The sequence below is a fragment of the Molossus molossus genome, unplaced genomic scaffold, assembly GCF_014108415.1.
Source record: "Molossus molossus isolate mMolMol1 unplaced genomic scaffold, mMolMol1.p scaffold_m16_p_9, whole genome shotgun sequence".
NCBI classification, from domain to species: Eukaryota; Metazoa; Chordata; class Mammalia; order Chiroptera; family Molossidae; genus Molossus; species Molossus molossus.
In genome coordinates, this window is record NW_023425403.1 from 58792549 (window position 1) to 58818207 (window position 25659).

At 41.5% G+C, this 25659-nt stretch overlaps 1 protein-coding gene across 1 annotated transcript in view; it reads right to left on the bottom strand.

Annotated features, from left to right (window-relative positions):
- COL4A1 (collagen type IV alpha 1 chain) overlaps positions 1-25659 on the bottom strand; it is a 146140-nt gene that overhangs the window by 42014 nt on the left and 78467 nt on the right. The window contains exons 3-21 of the mRNA XM_036250137.1: positions 16449-16538; positions 16302-16346; positions 15206-15250; positions 15038-15100; positions 14500-14553; positions 14196-14222; positions 11740-11823; positions 11591-11653; positions 10241-10276; positions 9552-9593; positions 8165-8254; positions 7614-7640; positions 7389-7439; positions 6146-6190; positions 6011-6064; positions 3595-3636; positions 1930-2014; positions 1545-1580; positions 901-1065 (exon numbers count right to left, since the gene is read on the bottom strand). Of these exons, the coding sequence (XP_036106030.1) occupies positions 901-1065; positions 1545-1580; positions 1930-2014; positions 3595-3636; positions 6011-6064; positions 6146-6190; positions 7389-7439; positions 7614-7640; positions 8165-8254; positions 9552-9593; positions 10241-10276; positions 11591-11653; positions 11740-11823; positions 14196-14222; positions 14500-14553; positions 15038-15100; positions 15206-15250; positions 16302-16346; positions 16449-16538 (1144 nt within the window). The remainder of the gene's footprint in view (positions 1-900; positions 1066-1544; positions 1581-1929; positions 2015-3594; positions 3637-6010; positions 6065-6145; positions 6191-7388; positions 7440-7613; positions 7641-8164; positions 8255-9551; positions 9594-10240; positions 10277-11590; positions 11654-11739; positions 11824-14195; positions 14223-14499; positions 14554-15037; positions 15101-15205; positions 15251-16301; positions 16347-16448; positions 16539-25659) is intronic.

Below are 25659 nucleotides of genomic sequence, written 5' to 3' on the forward strand. Positions count from 1 at the left end.
GAGGAGGAGGAAGTCCTTCCAAAAGTCACAGGTGATCCATCCTCTCCTCCATCCGTTAGCAACAAGTCAGAGGAAATCTGTGTGCTCTATGCCCAGTGATGCTTCAAATCTGGAACCGACTGTTCCATCGAGCCCATGTCTGGCCCCCATATGGAGCCTCATTCACAAGAAGACCCTTTCACGAAGACCTGTTTGAGTTCCAGCAAATAAACCACCTGGTACTTAAGGCCTATGAACCCATCTTCCATTAACCCCAAGCCCCTGCCCCCCTCCCCACCACAGGATTAGTAGGACCTGTTTTGGAAATCTGAACTTGTTCCCAATGGCACTACTAACTTAAATCCTCTGACATTTTCTTACATTTTGCATTGGTATTACTGTAGGATCATAGGACACCCTTAAGTGAATCAAGAGTTTAATGTTCTGTGCTTAGTTTTGATGAAGGGCTGTCGTAGAAAAATCCATGCCAAGTACCTTCCAAATTTGAAGTCCTTTACGTCACTACACAGACTGCGCAGTATGTACCCACACTACCCCTTCTTTGTGTGTGTGTGTGTATGTGTCCGAGTATTAGCTTGTGACTCTAGATAAGCTAGAATATGTTCTACTTTCCGTAAGAACTATACAACTCAACTGGTTTGCTTTCTAGCTTTAGACACCAGGGGACTTAGAGCTGGTTAACATATTTCTTATTCCTTCAAACCAGTTTAATGATTTTATTTTTACATTTCTGTAGCATGGCTAATTCTGCAAAGATACCTACATGGGATATAAATAACTCATCAATCTGGACACACACTGCACAGGGACTCTGGAGCTCCCTCAAAGACTGGGTCAGCTCTGCGCTAGCATCCTGTCCTTGACGGGACACCACGTGACATGGGCCCAGAGGGAACTTACTCGTGTGGCCTGGCTGTCCAGGAGGTCCAGGGGGCCCAGGAGGGCCCTGGAGTCCATCTCTTCCACTTGGTCCTGGCAAAGACGTCCCTGGAAATCCTTGGTCCCCTTTTTCTCCCCGTTCACCAGGGAAGCCAGGGGCACCAGCAGGCCCGGGGAGCGAGATGCCTGAAACAGAACAAAATCCCATCTAAATAATCACAATACAGGTTTAACGTCAACGGCTCAAACTAATCGTCTTAACTGCTGAAGGTAAAATGACTAGTGACCACTGCTAAAAGGGGAACTGCTTAGACAAGTAAAAACAATTTAAATTGGCGAGTTTCTTACCATACAAATGCTAACAGTCCAATGCTTCCTGCCCAATCATTTTAAGGAACAGATCAGAGCCAGGGAGAGATGTGGCTTGATGAGAGACATAAAAAGTCTCACCCATCACATGCTTGTTTATAACTACATGCTAACCTATACCTTCCAAAATGAACACTTTCCCCATGAACACATCTTGTTTTCATAACTAGAAAAATGTGCAACAGAACTGTGAGCCATTCCATGCAACGATCTAGTGTACGTGATAAACATGTTCAGAATATAAACCACAGGGAAGTTTTACAGGTATTCTTCAAAAACCAGTTCTCGGTGCTCACCTGGGGCGCCCGGCTGGCCTTGTAACCCTGGGAAACCTAAAAAGAGAAAGAAGTTGGACAAACTGAGACCGGTCGACACGGGATTTGCAGTTTCTACTTCTGTGCCCACGAGCGCCCACTGTCAGGAGGAACAGGAAGACCGAAGTCGTGGAGATGCAGTGCCCCTGAAGCTACAGAGCAGCCAGAAGGGTCCCTGGACAGACCGCGTAACAACCAAACACAAGCTCAAACGGGATTCGTCACCATGCGGTCCTGCAAGGCATGCAGAGGTTTTCAAGATGCAAATGAGAGCAGGACGAAAACTGAAGAAAGACAGGATGAGAGAAAACAGGGGGAGGGCAGGAGGGAAGAAAGAGAGAGGGGCAGAAAAAGGGAAGAAACTTACCTTTGGGGCCTGGCTCTCCTCTCAACCCTGGAGGCCCCGGGTACCCCCGTTCGCCTTTTTCTCCTAAGGGTCCCGTGCCGATAACCTGAGTTAAAGAGCACGACATCATCATGGGCATGGGTGCCGCAGAGGATAGCAGTGCGGGTGACAAAACTCTTCCTGCTATTCATGAGATGTGAAAGGAAAGAAGCGGGGTGGGGTTCAAAAACCTATAAAATAAGTATTACATACGCCCTCCTTGCAGAGACCTTGACCAGGCAGCCGCTTCCTTTTATAATATTGCCTGGCAGGAGCTTTACCAGTGAGGTCAAGTTAGAAAAATATTAATCTGCGGTTTAGGTTTGAAACTTCTAAATGTCCGTACAAGCCGTACCGTGAATATTCTACTTTAAAGAGTGCTATCAGAAGAACACCCTTACATTTCCTCAAGCAATTTGTAACAGAACACTCAGATTGTTTTTTAGTGGAAGAGGTTTTCTACTTTCTTTATTAAATGGTCCAAAGTGCAGACTTCCTTAAGGCCCTAGGGATAGAAGGCAAAAAGAATGCACTTTGGCTTCGTTAAAAAGGAATGAATTTGTCCACGAAATTCTAAATTACTATAATTCAAAGAAAATGACCAAGTCAAACACTGCGTTATCACCCTTAAAATACAATTCTTTTGTTGCAATTAAATCACTGGATATTATTAAAATCTGCTGATTAGGTTTAGGTAAAAACAAGTTACTCAAACACTACTGCGGGATCACAAACATGGAAAAAGGAACCCTAAGTACATATGGAAGTATTAAAAGCATTAAGAAGGTTTGATAAGTTGATCCTCTGATCTTATTCCTGGAAATGTAGCCAAAGGAAAAATGACTCACACACCACCCTCCCCACTCCCCCGACACACACACACACACACACACACACACACTCTCACACACTCACACACACAACTTCATGTACAACCATTCATCACCACAGTGCAAGAATGGCAGCAAACAAGAGAATGGTAACATTTCCATTTAAAACCAAAAAGTTTCTGAGTGTGTGGCTACTATTCTTATCCACAGATATATCTTCTCATGTTCAGGGGTCAAGAATAGGCAGAAATTATCAAAATTTAATAAAATGGTAACATTTTCATTTCAAAAGCTCTGGGGAAAAATAGTTAAAATAAGATAGCACATCACTGACAAGACATTGAAAATGATTCCTCAACAATAACTTGAAAACATGAAGAATGTTCTTAGGAAAAAAAAAAAGTTACATACATTGATTACAAGTATGTATTACTATGCACATGGACAAGGAGCAAAATGTTATTTGTAAAAATGAAAATTGTTTTGCTTAGAGCAGTCAAATTGTGGCTGATCTGTCCTTTCATGAACATTTTCCTGGACGGACCATTTAAAACCAAAAAGTTTCCGAGTGTGTGACTACTATTCTTATCCACAGATATATCTTCTCAAGAATAGGCAGAAATTATCAAAATGTAATAAAAAGTCAGACCCAAACTCCACGAAACATAAAATCCTTATCTCAGATTGCATACAGCCCCTGTTCATAAAAGTGTAGCCCCACGAATGCTGTGGGGCAGGTGGTCCATGCAAGTACTGGGCCCCGTCTCCTTCCCCCCTTCATTTCAAACACAGACCCGCACACATCACCCTTACTCACAATTCCGGGTGGGCCTGGAGGACCTGTTTCACCTTTGTCTCCCTACAAAAGAAAGAAAATAACTTGAGCATTTTTTAACTATATGGTATTTTTTAACCATAAAGAGTGTCTTGCAAAAAGCAGTTAAACTGCTCTGGCCAGTTTGGCTCAGCGGTTAGAGCGCTGGCCTGCAGACCAATGAGTCACGGGTTTGATTCCAGTCAAGGGCATGTACTTCGGTTGCGGTGCGTCCCCGGCCCTGGTGGGGGTGGTGCGGGAAACAACCAGTAGATAGGTCTCTTTCACACCGATGTCTCTCTCTCTCTCCCTCTCTCCCTCCCTCCCACTCTATCTGAAGATAAATGGGAAAATATCCTGGGGTGAGGATTAAAAAAAAAAAGTTAAACTTTATTTTTTTTTTGGAATAGACTGTGCCCACTGTACACTAAAATTATTTTCTTCTCCTTAGTATCTCCCATTATGACTCGCGGAAAGCACTCTGTAACAACTATAACAAAAGCAAATACATTTCATTTTGCTTTGCACAGTGTGACGTGTGAAGACAGCGTTCCCAACAGAACAGAAGGGAAGGCTGGTGGTCCCATTACCAACACGCCCCCAACTTGTGTTCTGTGGACCGCGCCTCCCTTAGACAACGCTAACAGCCTCATCCATCAGCTCAGTTCGTACCCAGTGGTTAACAACAAAATGAAAAGAAATAAAATAAAGTGATATGAAAGTTTATGATTTCTTTCTATATTTTCTTAAAGAAATCATCTTATTTGAGGTTTTTAAGGGTAAGACTGTCCAAATCTACATTGGAAATCATAAGGGATATTTATGGTTTTTTCTTTCCCCAGAAAATCCAGCATTACTTTGAAAACATTAAGTGGGTAAATTCTGATCACTCTGAGGCTTAATTTAATCCATGTTAAATTAAAAAACCCAAGGAAAGTAATCCTTTTATATCATGTTCTTATATTAACATCATAATAATACTTTTAAAAGTCCTGAGATATGCCATTATTTCCTAAATGTACATTTTTTTTTTCCTTTTAAACTAATGCATTAAATTTAGGTATTACACCAGAATTGGATGTTTGGTTTTTCATAAATATGAGAAGGAATTTAGAACTATCTGTGAAACTTAAATAATATCTTGGCTAATATATTTTCAACATATTTACCACAAGATTTTACTTTCTCAAAAAAGTATAACCTTAGTATAGTATTTCTCCCTTTGTCCCTGGCTTTGATAAGCAAGCCTTGAGGTCCTCTCCCTAGTTCATCACTCACTGTTAGAGACAAATATTTCAGAATTATACCTGACCCATGAACAACACAGGGGTTAGGGGCACCGACCCCCTCCCCCACAATCAAAAATCCATGTATAACTTTTGACTCCCTGAAAACCTACCTACTAATAGCCTACTGTTGAACAGACGCCTTACCAATAACGTGAACAGGGGATTAACGTTATAAGTATTATATACTGTATTCTTACAATAAAGTAAGCTAGAGAAAAGAAAGTATTTAAAAAATCATAAGAAAGACAAAATATTTTTATAGCTCTGTATGTATTTATCGAAAAAAAATCTACTTGTAAGCACACACATGCATTTCAAATCCGTGTGGTTTAAGGGTCAACTGTATTTCTATTTTAGTAGAAATGTACATTATCGAATGTCATGATTTAAAAAAAAAAAAAAAACAATGGTTTTTCTGTCTATCAAGATGGACAAATATTTTTAAAGTTTGATAACCAGCAGTTGCCAAATGAAAGGGCCTCATGCTGATAGACATGCCTTTCTGGGAGTGATTTGGGGGCACATGACAAAAGCTTCCAATAGAGTCTAAATGTTGACCCCAAACATAACCTTTTTAGGAATTTAGAGGAATGATCAGACAAGCAAACAAAAATAGTGTGATCATAAAAATATGGAAGTGGCCTAAATACTACACAGTACAAGGCATGGACATTAAAAGTATTAATGTATAACTACACTTATGGACGTGGAAATATATCCACATTATATCATTAAGCAAAAAAGCAGGATGTGCGATGCCGTATGATTTTATTCAAAGCGCACGTACATGTGTGCACACAGGACAATTGTTAACTCTGACCATTTCTCAGTGGGTAACAGAAAAACATAAGCTTTCTTCACAATATCTTTGTGCATTTTCTGGTGGTGGTTTATAATCAGAAAACATAAAATTAATCTATTACCAAAAAAAAGACAAAAATTTGAATAAAACATTCCAGTTTTAAAAAATGTATGCACACAAATAAAACCAGTAAGTTAAGTTGTGCTTTTGCTCATGTGGAAGATAAATAATTATAATTCTTTGTGAGTCCATAATCCTTTGTTTTAGTAAATATTTCTAAGTTGACCTACAAAATAAAATTAAAAACTCCAAATAGCACCTCACTTACCTTGAAACCCTCTCGGCCTGGGAGTCCTGGGTACCCTGAGTCTCCGGGAGGCCCCTGAATGAAACAGAGGCAACAACAATCATAAGCTAGTGAAGGCCGACAGTTTGCTTTTAAAAATCACAGAGCTATACTTACTAGATTCCCTTTTTCTCCTTTTTCACCATCTTTTCCAGGTTTTCCCTGTACAATAAAGATTTAAACATTAGTATTTCATAAATGACCATAGTACGTATGCTGTCACAACAAGGTTCTGACTTCAAATACAAGTCTGCATGTCACCTTTCCCAGGACACCGCTGTGGGAGCTGATGACCACGATCACAAGGAAGGGCGTGTACACTGATCAACTGTGAAGACGTTATCACGGAAGAGGGCTTTTCAATTTATAAAAAGTGGGGCCTGATTAGTTCCAAATCTTCTAAGGTACCCATTACACTGGCATCATAGCTAATACCAGAGAAGGTTCCCCATTGGCAAGTGAGTATTGGTAGCTGATATGCAGGTAACTGATTTGAGCAGAGGTTTCCCTGTGTTATTTCAGGGGAGAAACTGAAAATGCTTAGGCTACTGGAAGCTGGCGGGTCCCCTGTCACCAGGACTCAGGGGGAGAAGCAGCTGAGCATCTCCGCTCCAGGATGGGCACCTGAGACGAGATCGAGCTGGCCTGGGAAGGCAGCAGTGAAGGGCACCACAGGCTCTGAGCAAGTGGACAGGTGGTATTCAGTGAGAAACCAGCAGGCGGGCAGCTCTTCAGAGGGCCCCCTACCCAGTGCCAGGCTGTCTTGGGGGACCATGAAAAACAAGAGGCCTCAACTTTCTGGGAATTTTCTTTTCTTTTCTTTTTTTTATGGTTTGTGCCCCTAGCAGGAACCAAACCCGGGACTCTCTGGTCCACAGGCCGATGCTCCAACTGCTGAGCCAAACTGGCCAGGGAGGAAATTTTCTTTTTTTTTAATCCTCACCCAAGGATATTTTTCCATTTATCTTCAGGTAGAGAGAGAGCGAGAGGTAGGAAGAGAGAGAAACATCAATGTGAGAGGGACACATCATCTGGTTGCCTCCCACATGACCCCAGGGCCAGGGACGCAACCAAGGTATGTGCCCTTGGCTTGAATAGAACCCGGGACTCATTGGTCCTCATGCTGATGCTCTAACCACTGAGCAAACTGGCCAGGGCTCTGGGAATTTTTAAAAGGATGACAGCTCTCCTCATTTCTAGTCCTATGGACTTCAGAAAAGCCCTTCAGGAGAGGAAAGGGAGAACCCAGAAAACCCCTCCCAGTCTCTTCCATTAGTCTGTGTCCCTGAACCTGTGATTCTAAGAATGAAAGAAAAATGATTTTGCAATAATGAATAAAAGGATTCTTAAAAGCACTTACTCGGGGTCCTGGTTTTCCAGGTTCACCTTTCTCTCCAAACCCTGGCATTCCCTTGGGAAAAAAAAAAGAGAGAGAGAGAGAAATAAAAGGTTAGATTCATTCATATATTTAAGTATTAAATTAAGTAAATATGACATTTAAGGTGAAATAAGCTTATAACTTAAATCCAATACATTATGGTCTTTCATACAAAATAATATTGATAAACAAGAATTTAGTACTTACCTGAAGTCCAGGTTCACCTTTTTGACCCTAAAAGCATTTTAAAGAGAGAGAGAGGGAGAGAGAGAGATCAGCACTATCTAATGGCTATATCATTTTTTATATGCAACATTGAACATATAAAAGGGAAAAAAAGAACCTTTTCCTGATATACTGACAAAGAAATTCACATTGGTCTCCAGCATTCATGTCCTTGCACTGACTGGATTATGGATTTAAGAAAGGCAATTAATTATGCTTGATCCACAGCAACTGTAACGTTCTTCTACCCTAGGCCGATCTCCCTTCTGTTGGTCCGCCCATCCCAACCAGGGTGCATTTAAGAAGCTCTCACTTGGGTGAGTCGGCCTCAAATCAGTCTTGCTCCTACCCAGTGTCAGCTGCCTCTGCTCTCAGATGCTCATATTTTATAGAATGGATCATCTATAAATCTGTTTTCTAAGTCAAGGGTGAATGCAGCTGGAGAAACTGAATGTTGACGCAGTTTCTCTGTATCCCTTGGAATTTATCCAAAACGAGCAAGACAGCATTCGGTGGACCAAGTCATTTCATACCTTCTCTCCTTTAGCGGCAAATTCATCTCCTTTCTGTTTAGCTTGAGCTTGTCCTGGCACTCCCGGAGGTCCACTGACCCCCTGGTCACCCTGTCGATGTAAAAATTGGGAACTAGTTAGGCAAAAAATAATAATACAAAGAAAAATGTAGAGGATGGCCTACAATAAAACATCTATTTTAAAAGTGTTATCACACACTTTTCTAATGTATCCTTGCCTCAGCAGAAAATTAAATTTCAGTAGGAAGATGGTACAATTAGTATATAAAGCCAGAGACTTTCATCTCTCAGGGATCAGGAAAGCCACTATCTCAAGTAGTAACAATGGAACTTAATCACCAATAGCACAGACCTATGAATGCATGTATGTCTAGACCATGCATACATGTACAACAGTATATGCATACACACTAGGACACATATATACAAGCATATGCATAGATACTGTCCAATTACATTTTGATTGCCTGAAAAAGGCACAAATTACCTAATAGAGTCTGGGAAGAGAGGAGGCATCTTTAAATAAACCAATAATACAAGCACAATCAAGAATTGTCTTCTTCAGCATCCTAACTGCTGGGTACAACAGGAACTACAGTGAGTCCCAGTTATAGCACAATCAATGAAATCCAAAAAATGCATCTGTATAAATTGCAGGGTTACTTTACTGTATGTGAGTTTATGAAAAGACTGGGACGAAAGTTTGGGTGGAAAGCAGCGGCCAACTGTTCAGTCCACATTTGCCCAGGCCTTGGTTGACTTGGGGCCCCCTGGCGGCCATTGTCTACAATGGCTTGACCATCCATAGAAAAGAACGTTGGCCCTGAGGCAGGTACTGCTGTAATGCCAAGAATCCCCACTTGGCTAGTGCTCATGTGCTCATTTCATTGGTGTGATTCAGGGGAACTGATGCAGAGATCACCAGAGGATCAGGGGGACCCACTGCTGGTCACCCTTTTTCCCAAGATGAGGTTGCCTACTCCGGTTCATGCCTCCCTGCCTCCATGGCTCATTTCCTCCCAATTTTCATATGCTAACCTTTTCCTTCGCAGGGTTCAATGTAGTTACACCATTAGCAGTCAAGTCCTAAATTGGACTCTTTTATAATAAGTCTGGTCTTATCCCTGCCTGAGAACATTTTGATTGAACTGTGTATACAGAGAACTGGGAATAATGGCCTCATTGTATTCTCTGCTGGTCTGATCACACATGCAGCACTTCAGTGAATTTTAGCTGACATTCTAAGGAAGACACTAACAAACTCAAGAACACGCATAGAAAAGTAACTATGGTATGAGAGCCCAAAAGTAGGTCCAGAGGCAGAAACTCTATCATGCTTAGAACTGTGATTTTAAACATGAAAACATCCCAAAGCAATGAGTACTCACCTTGTCACCTTTTGGTCCTTGAAAACTTAAGCCCATTTGTCCCTGTTGATTAAAAATTAGGGTTCCATTACGAGAGTGGTCTACTTTGTTTAAAATCATCTAACAAATATCACATAACATGCAATAAGATAGATTTCAGGCAATAGCTTCATCCCACAACTAACCAAAGATTTTCAAGAAAGTTGTGATCATGTTGTATTCAACATCTATAAAAAAGTTTTTAAAAGTATTATTGATAAAAAAAAAGTCCATGGAAACCTTTTTTCTTAATATAAGGTTTTAACTCTGGTTTTATAAAACTAAGAAAGCCCTGGCCGGTTTTGCTCAGTGGTTAGAGCATTGGCCTGCGGACCAGAGAGTCCCGGGTTTGGTTCCCGCTCAGGGCAAGTACCCCTCCCCCCAAAAATTGTTAAAACTAAGGGAAAAACCAGTGATTCCAAAATAATAACTAAGGGGTTGGTAGATGGAAAAAATGATCAATGAATGAAGATATCAATCGATTGACTGATTGATGGGTTAGATGGATGGATGAATAGATAGGCAGATGGATAGACAGATGTTAAATATAGAAACAGATAAAGAAGTTATAATTTTCCAAAAGTTTTTAACAGAGACTTAAAGAATGAGCTACGATAATTTCATGAGTCTTATACTAAGGCCAAAGAAAGACAAATGACAAAAATCTTTACCTTTTCACCTGGAGGGCCAGGAGGGCCTGGGGGACCCTATAAAAGAAGCATTTTAATTAAATACAATTCACAACCCTGGCAAGCTTTAAATGCTTCTTTGTACAGAAATGATGTTAAGATCCTATGGTTAACATGATAATTTATTTGTTAAATATTTAATTTCTTTTCCTGTGCTCTAGAACTGTGAAACTTGGAAAGTAACCAGAAACTAGTCCTGTATGATTATTAACAGGGATATAACTACTTCAAAGTCTTTGGCATTGCCCTGTGGAATCCATTGATCTAAGAACATGCCAGGCTAATAGACAACAGATGAAGTCACTAGCCAAACTCTCTCTGAGTCTAGACTTTCCAGTTTGGAAATGATGTTTGTCCAATTTGGATATAATTTTTTATTTTAAAAACCTGAATGATTTCTTCCACCAAGTAGACAACAGTGAAGTCAAAAAAATGTGTTTGAAACATAATTTCAGAATGCTTTCTATAATCATTTAAGAAGGAAAAACTCATCATTCTTTATACATATAAAATTCTTATATATGTAAAGAATGTGATCACCACAAAACGTAGAGTAACCATATGTTACTAGTCATTCTTTACTCATAAAAATGATTTCATTTGTTCACAAGGACATAAAAGAAGTTAGTGACATTTGCAGGAATGGATATAAGAAGAGTAGTTTAATTTTACCCACCCTTGAAAAAGAGTCCATTTAAAAGATAAGCCTGAAAAATCTCAGGACTTTTGGGCAGGCAAGCGTGAGAATAACAAGGTCAGGTGCAATACGCATTCCTAGTAAACGTGGCACTCCACAATTAAGTCTTGTTAATATTAACTTTCTCATGATCCCAAAAATGCACATGTAGGCTGATGACACCCTCCTTCTACTGAGAATTATCATCTGTGAAAGAGGCCAATGACGGCACAGAGCCTCCTGGGACGTTATCTCTGGGTGCTCAGTTTGCAAAGTCTTTGCAATACAGTGCGGCATCTATGAGGCCACCTGGTCTGTGTTCTCAGCCCCTAACAAAGCAGACCATCTGGTATGACTACATTTCCACAAGTACATCTCCAGGGCTGAATTCGGCCTCTTCAGTCCATGGATCATCGGCATCCACTCTGCCGCTCGAGGAGTGAAGCTGTTGTCTGTTTGGGGGATGTCTTGGCATGCAGTACTATTATTATCCTGTTCCCACAGCTGCAGGAATACATAGACCCTAAGTGCCAGCCAAATATTTTCATAGGAAGATCACCAACGTGTAAAGTTTTCATTGAATTTTATTTATTTTCACAACTCAACATAGTTGTTTTTTGAATGACTACTTCAGAGAAATATTCCCCCACACTTACTGGTGGTCCGGTAAATCCTGGAGGGCCGACGGGACCTTGCAGCCCTGGCAATCCTGGTGAACCCTGTAATGCATTGAGAAAGAAAAGAATTAAAATGCAAACCAGGAAGAGACTCAGCACGTGATTATAGTTATTTAGCAAATGCTTACGGGTGTTCCTGGGATTCCAGGGAAGCCCCTTTCACCTTTCAACAGCGTCCCAGGCACATGGCCGAGGATTTCACCGGGATCCCCCTACGGAAGGAAAAGTAAGACAAAGTCACAAATACTGATATTTATGTAAAGAAACTTAAAACCCATCAAAGATGAGACGTGGATCACTGGTATGGAACTAGCCCGTGTCTGGGGTTTAGATTCCCTCTACGCTTGAAATATACAGACTGGCCATCTCCCCATCTGCTATCTTAATGACCAGCATTCGGCGCTGCGGTCCACTCAGGTGCAACCAGGACTGAAGGTCTGGACAGCTACTGAAAGAATGAATCTGTGACACCTCCATGTGACTGTCCCACACAAACAAGAGAAATACTAGACCAGGACCCAGTCTCCAGTTGAAAGACTGTGTGGCCACCGGCCGGTCTCACAAAACAAGAACTGTATTTCAAGAAAAGCATTTCAAGATGAACATTTTCATAAAAGCAGGGTACGATGGTAAGTATCGTGTGTTAAACTGGTCAGGCCACAGTACCCAGATATTTGCTTAAACACAAGTCTGGGTGTCTCTGTGAAGCTATTTCTATGATGACATTAATATTTAAATCAGAAGACTTTGATTAGAGTAGATTAGCCTTCATAATAGAGGTGGGCCTTGTTCAATCAGTTGAAGGCCTTAAGAAGAAAAAAAAAAAAAGACTAACTCTTAAGAAAAAGAGAATTCTGCCTACAACAGCTTCAAATTGAAACTGCAACATCAGCTCCTCCCTGGGTCTCCAACCTGCTACCCTGCCCTGCCAATTTTGAACTTTGTCAATCTATTTATCTACCTATCACTAGAACTATATGTATACATATATATACACACACAGGCACATACACATATACTAATATACACACACATTCTATTGGTTCCATATAAAACACAGAACCCTGACTAAAACACAGGCTCTCATGAGGATACTATTTCTCAGGTGTTCTTAAACACAGGGACACACAAATGCTCAACCTCACTCAGACACGTGCGTGTCTCTAGAGCAAGGCTGAAGAACTGGAAGCCTCCCTTGTCCAGGGCTGCTCCGAATGCCCAGATGCCCCCCACAGGGAGTGCTCACTGCCACGTCGGGGCAGTAGGAGCCACCAAGCCCTGGGACAGCACTGCGCTGCCTGGGAAAGACTTTAAGAAAGTTGATTCCTGTAAGATTTGAGGGGTTCTCTCTTTGCCCCCCAGTTCACAGTGAGGAAAGCTGAGGAGCTGGCACGAGCCAAGTTCATGACTGGGCCCGCTGCCGCCTTTCCTCACTGGGCAGACAGGGACGAAGGTCCTGCCGCCACCGTGCCGGGGCAGGGCAGGGCGAGGATGGGACACATTTGAGGAAAAGTCTGCATGTGAAAGTGACAAGATGTTATGATTAAAATAGAGACAGAGAGATGGGGAGAGAGAGAAGGAAAGAAAGAGAGGGAAGGAAGGAGGAAAGGAGAGAGGGAGGGAGGAGGGAGGGACGAAAACCAATCACATGTGATTTTCCCACAGTAAAGGATAAACCAACAAAAATGAATGCCTCCTGGGTTCCTGGCGGGGTTCCCAGGTGGATCCTCGCCCTAATTAGTTAACACAGAGGAGAGTTCAGGAGGGAAGGTCTGTTTGGAAGCGTTGGCCAACGGTGCCTGCGGAACACCGGCTGGGTGTGGGTGAGCACCAACGCCCGGGCCAAGAGAGGAGGAGAGAACTCGGCCAGGTGCCTGGGCACAGCCTGCGCGGGACCCCTGCCTCATGGACAAGAGGGCAACCGGCAGGTGGTCAGCACCAGTGTATCCACCAGGCCTGTTCTAGGCTCCCATGGGGTGGATGAAGAAAGTCTCCTGGACAGACAGCAGGGACTCCTTCCTCACTGTGGGCAGAGAGGCCTGGGCCCCACCTGGACACTCAGGGAAAATCAGGCAGAGCAGGGCCATGGATTGGTTCTAAATGCCTACGGCAACTGGGGCTTTTCCCGCCATGATTGCAGAATGTTTAATAAAGCGACTCCAGATTACAGGCAACATAAGGAAAGGGTTGTATTTAGGTTAAACCACACAGATTAAATATGACACCGATTTGGGTCCAATTTGGTGGCACTGCACTTATGTCCCAAGACTCTGGAAACGGAGCTTCTGGCACGAGATGTCTGCCAGGTAATGAATCGGTCCACACTCCACCTGTGAACACCTCCCAGCACAGCACGCCGCCCAGGATTGCTTATTCCCTGCTAAGAAATGGAACCTGTGTCGAAACTGTAGCTGCTAAAATTTAAGTTGCTATATAGGACTTCTATACCCTTTACTGTGACAGACTTTAGACAGATGTGTTAATAGGCAATCGGTCCACCAAAGTGATTTAAAGTAAATTTATTTTTATGGCATCTGTTTTACACAGACTTCTGTAATGAACCCAGTGAAATAAAATAATGTACCTTCATTCCTGGTAGGCCTGGTGGTCCCTGAAAAGAAAAAGGTTGCTATTAGTTTTGTTTTTCTCAAAATATCATTAGGATTAAGATATAAGTGCCGAAAGAAAGAAAGACAGAAAGACAGAAAGGAAGGAAGGAAGGAAGGAAGGAAGGAAGGAAGGAAGGAAGGAATGAATGAAGGAAGGAAGGAAGGAAGGAAGGAAGGAAGGAAGGAAGGAAATGGAAGAAAGAAAGAAAGGAAATGGAAGAAGAAGAGAGAAAGTATAACCAAAGAAAGAAATTCTGAGTTAAACAACCTCATACTCACAGGATTTCCAGTGAATCCAGGCAAACCGGGGGGTCCCAGAGGCCCTCTTTCACCCTGGGGGGGGCAGCAGACAGTCATTCACAAGCAGCAGGCAAGGAAAGTGGGGCACCACCCAGATCCTCGTCAGTGACTACGTCCTACCCATCAGGGACACCTCATTTGTTGGTTAAAATCATTTTCTAAAAATTGTTTGTTACAATCTATGTTGCTGATTGCTACTTCACAATAGAAGAAATATATTTGAGAATATAATTAATAGGGACAGTGTTAATAACAGCAGTGTCCTGTTTGATTTAGCAGTAGATTATAGGTAAGAAACAGAGTATTTAAAGCTATTTTAGGGTAAAAGAAAGGCACGATTATGTCCTTCCTGAACATTAAAACTGTATTTCCTAATCAAATAAAGAAAGCTTTACGATAAGCAAATTTGCGATATGGCAACTAAATCAGAGTTCACAGAACAACTGTGCCCGACTTCTCAAGATACAAAGTCAGGTGAGCATACACTAAGGGGGAAGGGTCTTGGCTCTAAATTTACCTTTGTCCCGTTGCATCCTGGGATACCTTGGGGGCCTGGTGGGCCATCTTGTCCAGGAATACCCTGCAATTAATAAAGTGAAAAAGCAGCCAAAATTTAAAAATCACCTGATGATGCCATCACTCATGTCAAACGTCTCATAAAAGCAGGTGCATTTTCTATACATACAGGAAGTCCTGGGTTTCCAGGGTAACCAGCTACGCCTGGGGGTCCCTGTAAGGATGGAAATAAAAAAGTTTCCATGAGCACTGGGGAACCTTATTTCCCCCCAACCACTGCATGCACCGGAGGGTGTCAACCCTAATTGCTGGTGTTCAGAACATCACACTGAGCAGACATCCTGCTGGGAGGTGGCTGAGGACCCAGCCCAGGGAAGCAGATCGCCCAGGCTTTCAAAAGCTGACTATTAATTCCTTCTAAAATCAAGGCTGCCCATGCACAATATAACTCTGCCTTCATCTCATTTTTTTGTCATTTCTTGATGAATAAATAAAGATATACAAAATTCACATTATAATCTCAAACAATTGGCAAGAAGAAGGCATGGCATAAGTCAGCTCACTGGGGGGAAAAAAATCAAGTTATTTCTAGTGGAAATCCGGATCATCTCCATCTCCGAGAGTTGCAATACTATTTCCCCTCTTCTGCCCCAAGGACAAAGGCACATGCTGGTCACAGCCACATCCCCCTTCAACCCAGTAACAACAGAATGAAACCTTTCCACCACATAGTGCCTTTCGATTTTTCTACTTCGGCGATTACTGCCAAAGATCTCTGCTTTTGCCTTTCCCAGGAATGGGAGTAGCAAAGACAGTAAAGCGGTGTGGAGAAGGAAGAGCAAGTTTAGCTCTGGAAATAGGATCACTTTTCACGTTAAATGAAGACATCTTTCTTCAATGACTTGCAGACACATCATGCTCCCTCCCCAAAATTCCAACATGTCTACAAGAATCCTTGAGGAAGGACAAATGGGAGGAAACACGCGTGGGGTAAAAAAGCAGCTCCGCTTATGCACAGCACCAGTGCAAGGACTGGAAGTCAAGAGCAAGGAGCTATGGCTCACTTTAAGTCCTTACACCCACCACGTGATCTGTCTGGGTCCAGAGGAGGACAGACAGAGGGAATGGGACAAAGAGAAAGCAGAGGAAGGGAAGGAAGCCCCCTCAGAATTGTTTCCAGGGTGCAAAGAGCCCTCACTCCAGAATCAACGCTATATCATATCCCACCCACAGTTGTTACCAATTTACGTGACAATCATACTCACTCTTGTCCCTTTTGTTCCTGGAAGCCCTGGTTCTCCAGTATCACCCTGGAACAAAACAGAAAAGCCATTATGACCTCTTGTTATAACAAGAATATAGATCATCTCAAATCCACACGCTCACCGCCCCCATCACCCAATCAAGCTGACCTTTTGTCCAGGTGGTCCCTGTGGCCCCTCAGGTCCTTGCATTCCTGGAAATCCAATGACACCTTGTAACCCTGGGAGGCCTCTTTCGCCCTGTGAAGGAAGAAGAGCAAGTCAGACAAAAGGTTGCACGAAATCAAGGAAACAAATCAGCAATTAGCCACTCTCAGCATCATCCAACAGAGCACGAGTCCACAGTGAGCATCCGAAAACAGGTGCGGAACTGAATTCCCATTTCAGGTGGCTGTTCACTGCTATTTCGGAAAGCCGTTTGAGGGCGGGAATGTGATACCTGCACGAGGCTTCCTGTGTACTATATTCTAAATGCTAAATAATTTGTTGGGTAAGTAATGGATAGTTCTTTTCACTGAATTGATCATAATCTCATCCAATTAGTGGAATCTTCTTGGAATCAGTAGACCCAGCACTGAGATTGTGTGAGTAGACCATCAGTCAATTTTTTTCCTTTAGATACTGTTAGGAGCTGCATAGGCAGAGCTCAGTGTGAGTTTCAGCACAATGCTGAGACTTCTCTGTGCGATCAACAGTCTGATGATGGGCTTTCATAAGTGTCTTTAAAAAGTCGGTCTGTGGTTTTGTTTTGTTTTTATCTTTGTTTTTTGGTTTTTGTTTTTTGTTTTGCAAAGGCTAGATTAAAGTTTAATTATGGTCTCTTCCCTTGTAGAGCAAAAAAAAAATAGAAAAGTTATTTTTAAAATAATTATTATTATTCAAGATACACACAGATGGCTGGAATACATTCCAAAAGGAAAAAGAATGGTCAGGAAAAATGTGTGGGTTCTGAGCCTTCAGTTGGCCCTTGAAGGATGATGCAAGATAAATACGTGAAGAGGAGGGAGGAGGGAACGCAGGCTGGGTGTCACAGACGGTGATGAGGGTGGGTACCCAGGCCACGGGAGCACAGGAAACTAACAGGAAGAAACATAACTGGGACAAGAACATGGAGGAACATGGTGTTAACGTTTGATCCTGGAAATATGATTTCTTCTATTGGTATCACTGCTACTTGAGGAAAACTGTCATCTCCAGACGGTAATATAAATTCACCCATAATCATGATAAGAAATAAAAAAAAAAAAAAAAAATTCCTTTATGGTTTACGGACGTCGATGTAATCTTATATCACAAATTGGGCAGATTCAGTAACCACTGTTAGCTGATTTCTAAAAGCAGACGGCACTTTGGAGATTCCAGGCAGATTTCTTAGTGCCCAGGACTCTTCTCACAGCTGTATTAGTTCCAAGTAAAAAAAATAAACTGACAAGCTACACATTACATAACATAAACATTTGCCCCCAAAGCAGTACATTATCAGGAGTTACTCAGAAGTCCTTCGTGGTTGCAAAAATGAAGAGACAGAGTGAGAACGTTCAAAGCCGTCTTCCTCTCCAAACCGCTCAGCCGGACCTACACTTGCTGCGGAATTAACCACCGGCTGCCTTTTCAGAAAGGTGAAAACATAGATCTTAAACTGGGACTCCAACCACTGGGTCTCCGTGGAGTGTAGCTTTAATGAGAAGTAGGTCAGGAGTCCAAAATCAGCGTGTAAATAAACGTAGAGGAGATGATTCCAGCTCTAGAGGATACCATAAAATAATAACTGGAGTAAAGAAAATGAGGCCCCACACTTTGGCACACCCCTTCGCACCCTCAGAATCCAGAGAATCGACCGGAAAGAAGAGATGCTGATATCGCCACAGCCCTCAGCACAGGGTTTGACACCTTAATGCTGGCTCCTTCTCCCTAAGGCCTGTGACAGCTGGGAAAGGAAAAGGTTCTCAGACCAAGACCTGATCAAATGTAAAGTTACTTGAATATACTCATTATTCACCTAAAAGAATAATAATGAGATGCAACTGCGAGAATACTGACGACAGCAATATATTGCATCTTTTATCATATCAAGCCCTTCCTTTTAATTCAGATGTGGGAAACTCCACCCAGAATAGAACGGAACTGGACTGCAAGCAGCTGGCTAGAAAAATTAATGAACCACGAACTGTGTACCCCAGATAACCTGACATGACAGGAAGGAAAGGTGAAAGGCACGTCCACGTGATAGCTTTCTAACGCATTCGGCGGAGTCTTTTAGGACTTAGTAAATACTGGCAGTGCCATTACGAGACCCAATGCAGATAAGATTTTATAAGTCTCATTTTAATCATGGAATGCATGAAGGCCCAGAGCCAGATTAGCTGATTTCTACGAGTTTCTCACTGAGTCAGCTTTAAAGCCAAAAATAGAAATGAGGTCAGCCTGAACAAGACTCCATTTTTTTTTTTTTTTTGTAGGTCACTAGAGCAAACTGGTTCCCAGCAAAATATTAAACAATTCACCAACATTAAGTTAGTCCCTATTATGTCCATTTCACAGATAGGGAAATTAGTATTCCAATGCTTAGCCGACTTGTCACATGTCACCGAGTGACCTCTGCATGCTCCAGGGAACAGGACACAGAAATTTAAATTCCCAGTCCTTGCTTCCACCACAAGAGCACATTCTTTCCCAGATGTTCCCGGAATGCTTAAGCAATCTGTATATCCCAAGAGCTTTTAAATTGAGTAGCTAAAAAGGAAGTGATGCCTTCATCGACATGGTTCTTGCCATCTCCCACACGTATTTTTTTTAACTTTTCTCATCTTTCATTCAGACATAAGCGCACATGAAGAATGTCCCGAACCCTGTCAAGGTTACTGCGGGCAACAGAGCAGAGCAAACAGACAGGATAAGCATTCAAACAGCTTTACAATTAGCTGCCAAATAGAACATGCTGTCTGCGGGCCAAGTGATTCCTCCAAGCTTTTCGCAAATCTGCACTGGGGTTATAGGAAGAGCAAAGAGTTAGACAAGTGCGCAAAGGTTACTGGTGCCAGTAGTTTCTCAGCCAGACTTTGCAGCTGCAATAAGCAATATTACGACTGTGAGCCACGCATACTGGAGCATAAGGAAGAATGTGCTCAGTTAAAAAAAAAAAAACTGAGAAAGAGGACCCTTTAGTCATCTATTTCCCATGATGAGCTAAAGACAAGGTCCAAAGGACATGGCAGCCACACAGTTCATGCCAGACAGGAATGAAACCCACAACCACTGTAATCACAGCAATGAAAACTTAAAATGCAGCGTTGGGGGAGAAGCTTGTCAAATATGGTAGTTTTGATGTAATGGCATTTCATGGTTTTATTCTTGAACATCAGTGCCAATGCATTGCACTGATTAAAAAAAAGAAAGAAATTTTATATAGTAACGACAGAAGTGATTACCGCTGTACCCTCAAATGGTGTAATTCAGAATTTGAGAAGGAAGAACAAAATGCCATCCTCTATGAACATGAAAGAATACAGCCACGGAGGAGAATCTTGGCATCAAAATGAGCCATTCTAAATTAGGCCTGAAATAGCGTTTCATGCATGGAGCAACTTAAAAATTTCGCCTAATATATTATCTAAAGCAAGGCCATACTTTTAAGAAAAAATCCATAAAATATGAGAAATACAGATTCTGTTAGAATATCCATTTATTTCCCTTCCTCTTAAAATGCTTACAGAAACAACTTCATGATGGACCGCGAATGCTAGAATATAACTCCCTTCCTATTTAAGTCAGAAATCCATATGCAAATAAGCTCCAAGGACGGCTGAAGTTGAACTATTGTGAAACTCTAACTTGGGCAGATAATATAAATACCAACAACAAAAACTGAAGTTAACACAAAATGTATCCAGAATAAGCAGTCAACAAAAGTCTTATATTCAGTGGTCAGCATGGGATCGTAATCTTATAGTCAAATTTTTCGCTTTTCACATTTAAAATAATAAGATTGTGGGTCTTTACAATGGACTGAAGCAGAAGCAGAAATGTTGCCAGAGCTCTGGGCCTCCTCGCAAAGGTGGATTGACTGTGTGGGCGGGACCACGTACATGTGTCTGGGTTCATTCACTAGAAAGCAGAACAAACCCAACAATATTAGTTAGGCAGATTTTGCTGTTGGATGTCCACCTTTTAGAAAGTAAATACTTAAAGGTCAGGGTATTGTTTTATTCATTCTCAGCATCTGGCACAAACTTGGAGTTCAATAAACGTTGATGAACGAATGATGAACCAATCAATAGTATAACATGATGCTTACCATGAAGAAGACTCTACCTGTGTGTCCTAAAGACTTTAAAACATAGTGAAATACAGTTACTGGGCAGGATGGGATCCCTGAGCTCCCTTCCCCAGTCTAAAGCCCTGTGGACACCATCCGAGACTGCCTAATGTATGCACCACTGGCCAAAGAAGCAATGGGGGAGAAAGCCATGGTCAGGACATGACACTGGATCAGCTGTTTCTTTCTGTCATCTGGTGCCTTGAGAGTTCTATTCCAAACAAGGCTGCAAACAATTGAGGGAATGAAAGCATTTACATTTGGAGCCAGAACTCAGCGAGCACTCAGCGATGAGGAAACGATTTCAGATGACGGGTCGCACACAGTCAATGGGTGGCTGTGGAACTCAGCCCCAAATTCCACAAGTCCAATTCCTTGAGCCCAACAATAAGCAGACATCTGCACAACCATTTCCTGAATACCAACACTGCTGGGAAAGTGGTGGGAAGCTCCGATCAGTACCGCGGGGTCACGGAAACGCTCTGTGCCGAGGCCCCACTGGGAGCTCCATCCACGCCACGCGGCCTGACGTTATGGCAGAAATATTGCCATTGATGTAGAGGAGGGGAGTGGAGAGGAAACACCACGAGGACCCGGGAAGGTCCAGTTTTCCTCGGGGGGAAACCTGAACCAGATTCTCCTTTGCGCTATGAAATGTATAACTGGATTCTTCAAAGAATGTGTATATGTTAAAGTACACCACATTTCTTTAATGAATTAGACATAATGCTGAAATTGTTTCATGTACCCACTCTATAATTACTACTGTTTTTTGCATTTCGCATTTTAATGATAAAGCAGGACAGAATAATATAATCATGCACAAAAAGCATGGCTACAAATCTTTATCTTACTCCCAAACTCTCGTTTTCTCTCTCAACCCTGGTGATGTTTAGCTTGAGATAGTTAATATTAGCGATCTAGGCTCAGTGGCTCTCCATCAAATGTGTGGCTATATGTTAAGAGTTTTAGAAATTATATAGGGGGGAGGATCATTGAAGAGATTGCTCCTAGCCCAGCCGGTGTGGCTCAGTGGTTGAGTGTTGACCCATGCACTGGGAGGTCGCTGGTTCGATTCCTGGTTGGGGCACATGCCTGGGTTGCAGGCTGGATCCCCGGTAGAGGGCATGCAGGAGGCAGTCGATTGATGTTTCTCTCTCATTAACATTTCCTTCTCCCTTCCTCTATCTCTAAAAATCGATTTAAAAAAACACACATTAAAAAAATCTATTAGCCCTGTCCAGTTTGGCTCAGGGGTTGAATGTAGGCCTGCGGACCAGAGAGTCCCGGGTTCGGTTCCTGCTAGGAGTACGTACCACACACACACACACACACACACACACACACACACACACAATCCATTAAAAAATAAAAAGAGATTGTTCCTAAAAATAAGGACATTCCCCACCTTTACAAATTTAGAAGATAAGACTCAGACTGTTAAAAAGGAAAAAGCAAGCAGCTCCCTAATCTTCACATACTCTGAGAACCACTCTCTCCCTAGGAGCCTCTGGACCCATCCTGCCTCTTCTGAACGGCGGGTGTTGTTGTGGGCAACCAGACCCCACATGGCCTCTTACACATGCACCTCATCGGTCCCCCCTGCACTGGATTACTGCCACTTGCTCCTGAGACGTCTGAAGCTGCAGATGACCAGCTTTGTATGCAGAACGGGGCAGATGTAAATGCTGAGGTTTGGGAGCAGGAGCTGAGCTGGGTATGTAGGGAGTAAAGCAAAAAGGCCTTTCTGTGACCAAGCCTGGACTGTAGATTTTGTGCTGGACTTTCTGCCTCAGGGTTGAGTGAAAAACCCCAACCCTTGTGGGTAAGATCCATCTCATGGATAAGGTCCACGGAGGCCCATCTGATGGTTTGTCAGCTTCAGACTGCCCACCAATACGGCACAGTTCTGTATCTCCAAAGATCCAAGTTCAAGGGCAGATTTCTACTGGATAAATCCTGATAACAAAACATTATTTGAGCCTATGGTAAATTCTGACACAATTCTAGGAATGTCAATGTTGCTATGAAGTCGGCTGATAAACCTAAATGCTCAAATCATATATCACACAGAACTAGCAGAGTGACGATTACAGAGAAAATGCACAATAAATATGCATTCACTAACAACATTTGCAAAGAAATGAAATTCTAGATACTTCCTGATCTATAAAAATTCACTTTACACATCAGCTTGTAAGAAAAAAAAGAGTTCTTCGCAAAATGTTTTCTAAAGAACTATCATTCAACATAAGAATAACTCGAAAGAGCCCTAAGTGCTGTCTTAATATAAACTATTTAAAACTCTTCCCCTAAAGTCATCTAAAAGCAAACAAACTGTCCAACTTCACTAATCCAGTAAAAACGTTCTAAAATGATAAGCAAACACGTGCTGACAAATGGTTGGCAGCAACAAAATAAAAATTTTTCCAAGAGTTCTTAGAACGTATAAAAGTTCCAGACATCTCTCACTAATTTATGCTGAGGATCACTGATGGAGGGCACACTTTAAAGCTACATGCAGTAGTAAGAATCTTCAACAGCAAATCTTTTCTCTAATAATTTGTCTCTCAATGCTTTCTGGAAAAAAACAAACAAAACTAAAATGCTTTCCAAAGCAGTAATCTGTTTAAAATATTTTAAGTATATTTTAAGTCACTCCCCTGAAGTAGTCAGCTTCCCAAATTAGAAAGAAGAAAAATATTATGATAATGTTTTTCCAAAGATTTGTGGGTGTATTCAATCAAATTGTGTATATAAGTTTCCTGATACAGTTCATCTTTAATTGATAGCTTATTTCCATTTTCCCAACAAACGGCAATCAAATGCAGTGTTTTCTCTGGGAAACATTTATATTCTTTTGCCCCCTGTCTCTAGTAACACATTCAAATGTCAATGTAAAGGTTCAAATTCCTGGATGGGTTTTCCTGTAGACGCCCCACCCCCGCCCTGTAGTCCTTTATCCACATTCCTTTTCTTCTCTACATCAGCCTAAGTGCTGGCTCTCAAACATCGCCCCAGCCTTGTGTCTGTGACCTCCAGCATCCAGCCCACTCTGAGTTGGTTGCTTCTACCTGAAATATTGGTATTCATACCCCACCTCTACCATCCCCTGGCACCCTGAGCACATCCATGGGAACTAACAGCTAAACACTGCCTTCCTTGCGGAAGACACAAAATAATTTGAAGAAAATTATTACACCTAATTGATCCTGTTAAATTAAAAGGCAATAAAGGTTAGATGGGCTTTGGGAATAGCTTGTGTAAGGAAAGCCCCCATGGGGCTCTGGGTCCCTGTCACTAGAGGGCACTATAGGACCACACATTTTTTTCAACTTAAACTCACCCAGTGGAACATGAAGCAGTCTTTTTTCTTAAATATTCACTATGTTAATATATTAATATTAAATATTCAGTGCCATTGAATACATTAGCATAGGCACAGTGAGAGAAATCACTTTGATAATGTTTAAAAGATAAAACTACAGGGAAGAAAAATTTTTAATTAGAAATTAAAATGTAATTTAAATTAAATATAAAATTAGTAATCTGAGTGTCAAGGCTATTTAAGTGACAGGTAAATGTTGTGACCCTAGAAATAATGTGAATTGTGGATATTTTTCAGATTGCTTTTCCATTCATTTTATAAACTGAGAGTATCTAAATCTAACAATATATGGGGGGGGGGGGAGGTTCAGTTTCCTAAATGACTGCACAGAAATAGTATATGCTGAAAAATAAAACCCTACATAACAGGCATAAAACAGGTACATATATGGTAGCAGGGAAGTCTCTAAAATCTATTACTAAACATCCAACTGCCAGTAAATTTTATTTAAAGGCTTTTCTTTGGTCCCTTCTACTACAAATTTACAAGAAACATATACTTAAGTTAATTTAATCCAGTCTTCTGATTTTTCCATTTGTAAAGGGGAAAAAAAAAACGCCTGTTCAATTTTTAATGGCTTCCAAACAAGGTGATAACAATCTCTCTTGCTAAAAACCTAATTTATCGACATGGGTGCTCCTGAAAATCAAAATCATAAATGCTTCTGCTTAAACCTATTACCTTGCATTCTGCTTCTCGTATACAGACTCAGAAATTGACTTTTATAGCAGAAAAACAGTCTAGATATAAAAGGTGTTACTCTGCAGCCTGGAACTTTACTCTGTAGCTCTAGAAGGTGGTACATACATGTTGCACACTGCAGTGGACAAGGGGCAAAGTCCAGTTGCAGTTCAGCATTGGCCCAGCAGGGGGAGCCTCATCTAATATGCACAGAGCTAAATAAAAACCTAGTGGTAGCAAAACCACTCAGCTAGAAATAGACCCTACAAGAAATGAACACTTACCAAGTTGAACTCAGCACTGAAACAGAATGATGATGCAAAAAGTTACTGAGAACCTGCATGTAAAATTGTACCTTTCCTCACAACACATGTACCTTTTCTCTTTTAAAAATACCCCATGAAAGTTATCAAAATTCTACACCATGACTTAAAGATTTTGGGAGAGGAAAGAAATTGCAATTACAGAAGTAACTGACAAAAAATAAATAAATAACAAGAGGTTAGTTGTTTTCTGAACTTGGACAAAAAAAAAATACACCGTTTTCTCAAAAACGTCCTTTATTTTACTTTCACTATTCCACACACAGCCCTGAGATTTAAAGAGAGGTATTCTATCTTATCAGCAAATTTGAGAAATACCAATTAGTACACAATACCTAAATAGCCCTTGGAGGGTTTTCATGTTACCATAGTTGAGGATGTTGTTAACTTGAATTTGAAAATGCATGTGGGCGTGTGACAGGGTCCTGGAAGTGCGTGCATCCTGAGCAAAATTAGGACACCAAGTCAGGAAGTGTCACAATCCAGGTCATGATGTTTTGTGCTTTTTTTTTTGGTCTGTGCTAACAGTAAAAATAAAAAATGCAGAGAAAATATCCTCACAATAATAATTAGAATTAATAATACAAAAAGCATGCAAGATACTGTTCAGATTTAAACTTAAGAGAAATTGCCAATTGGCAATTAAGAAAAATG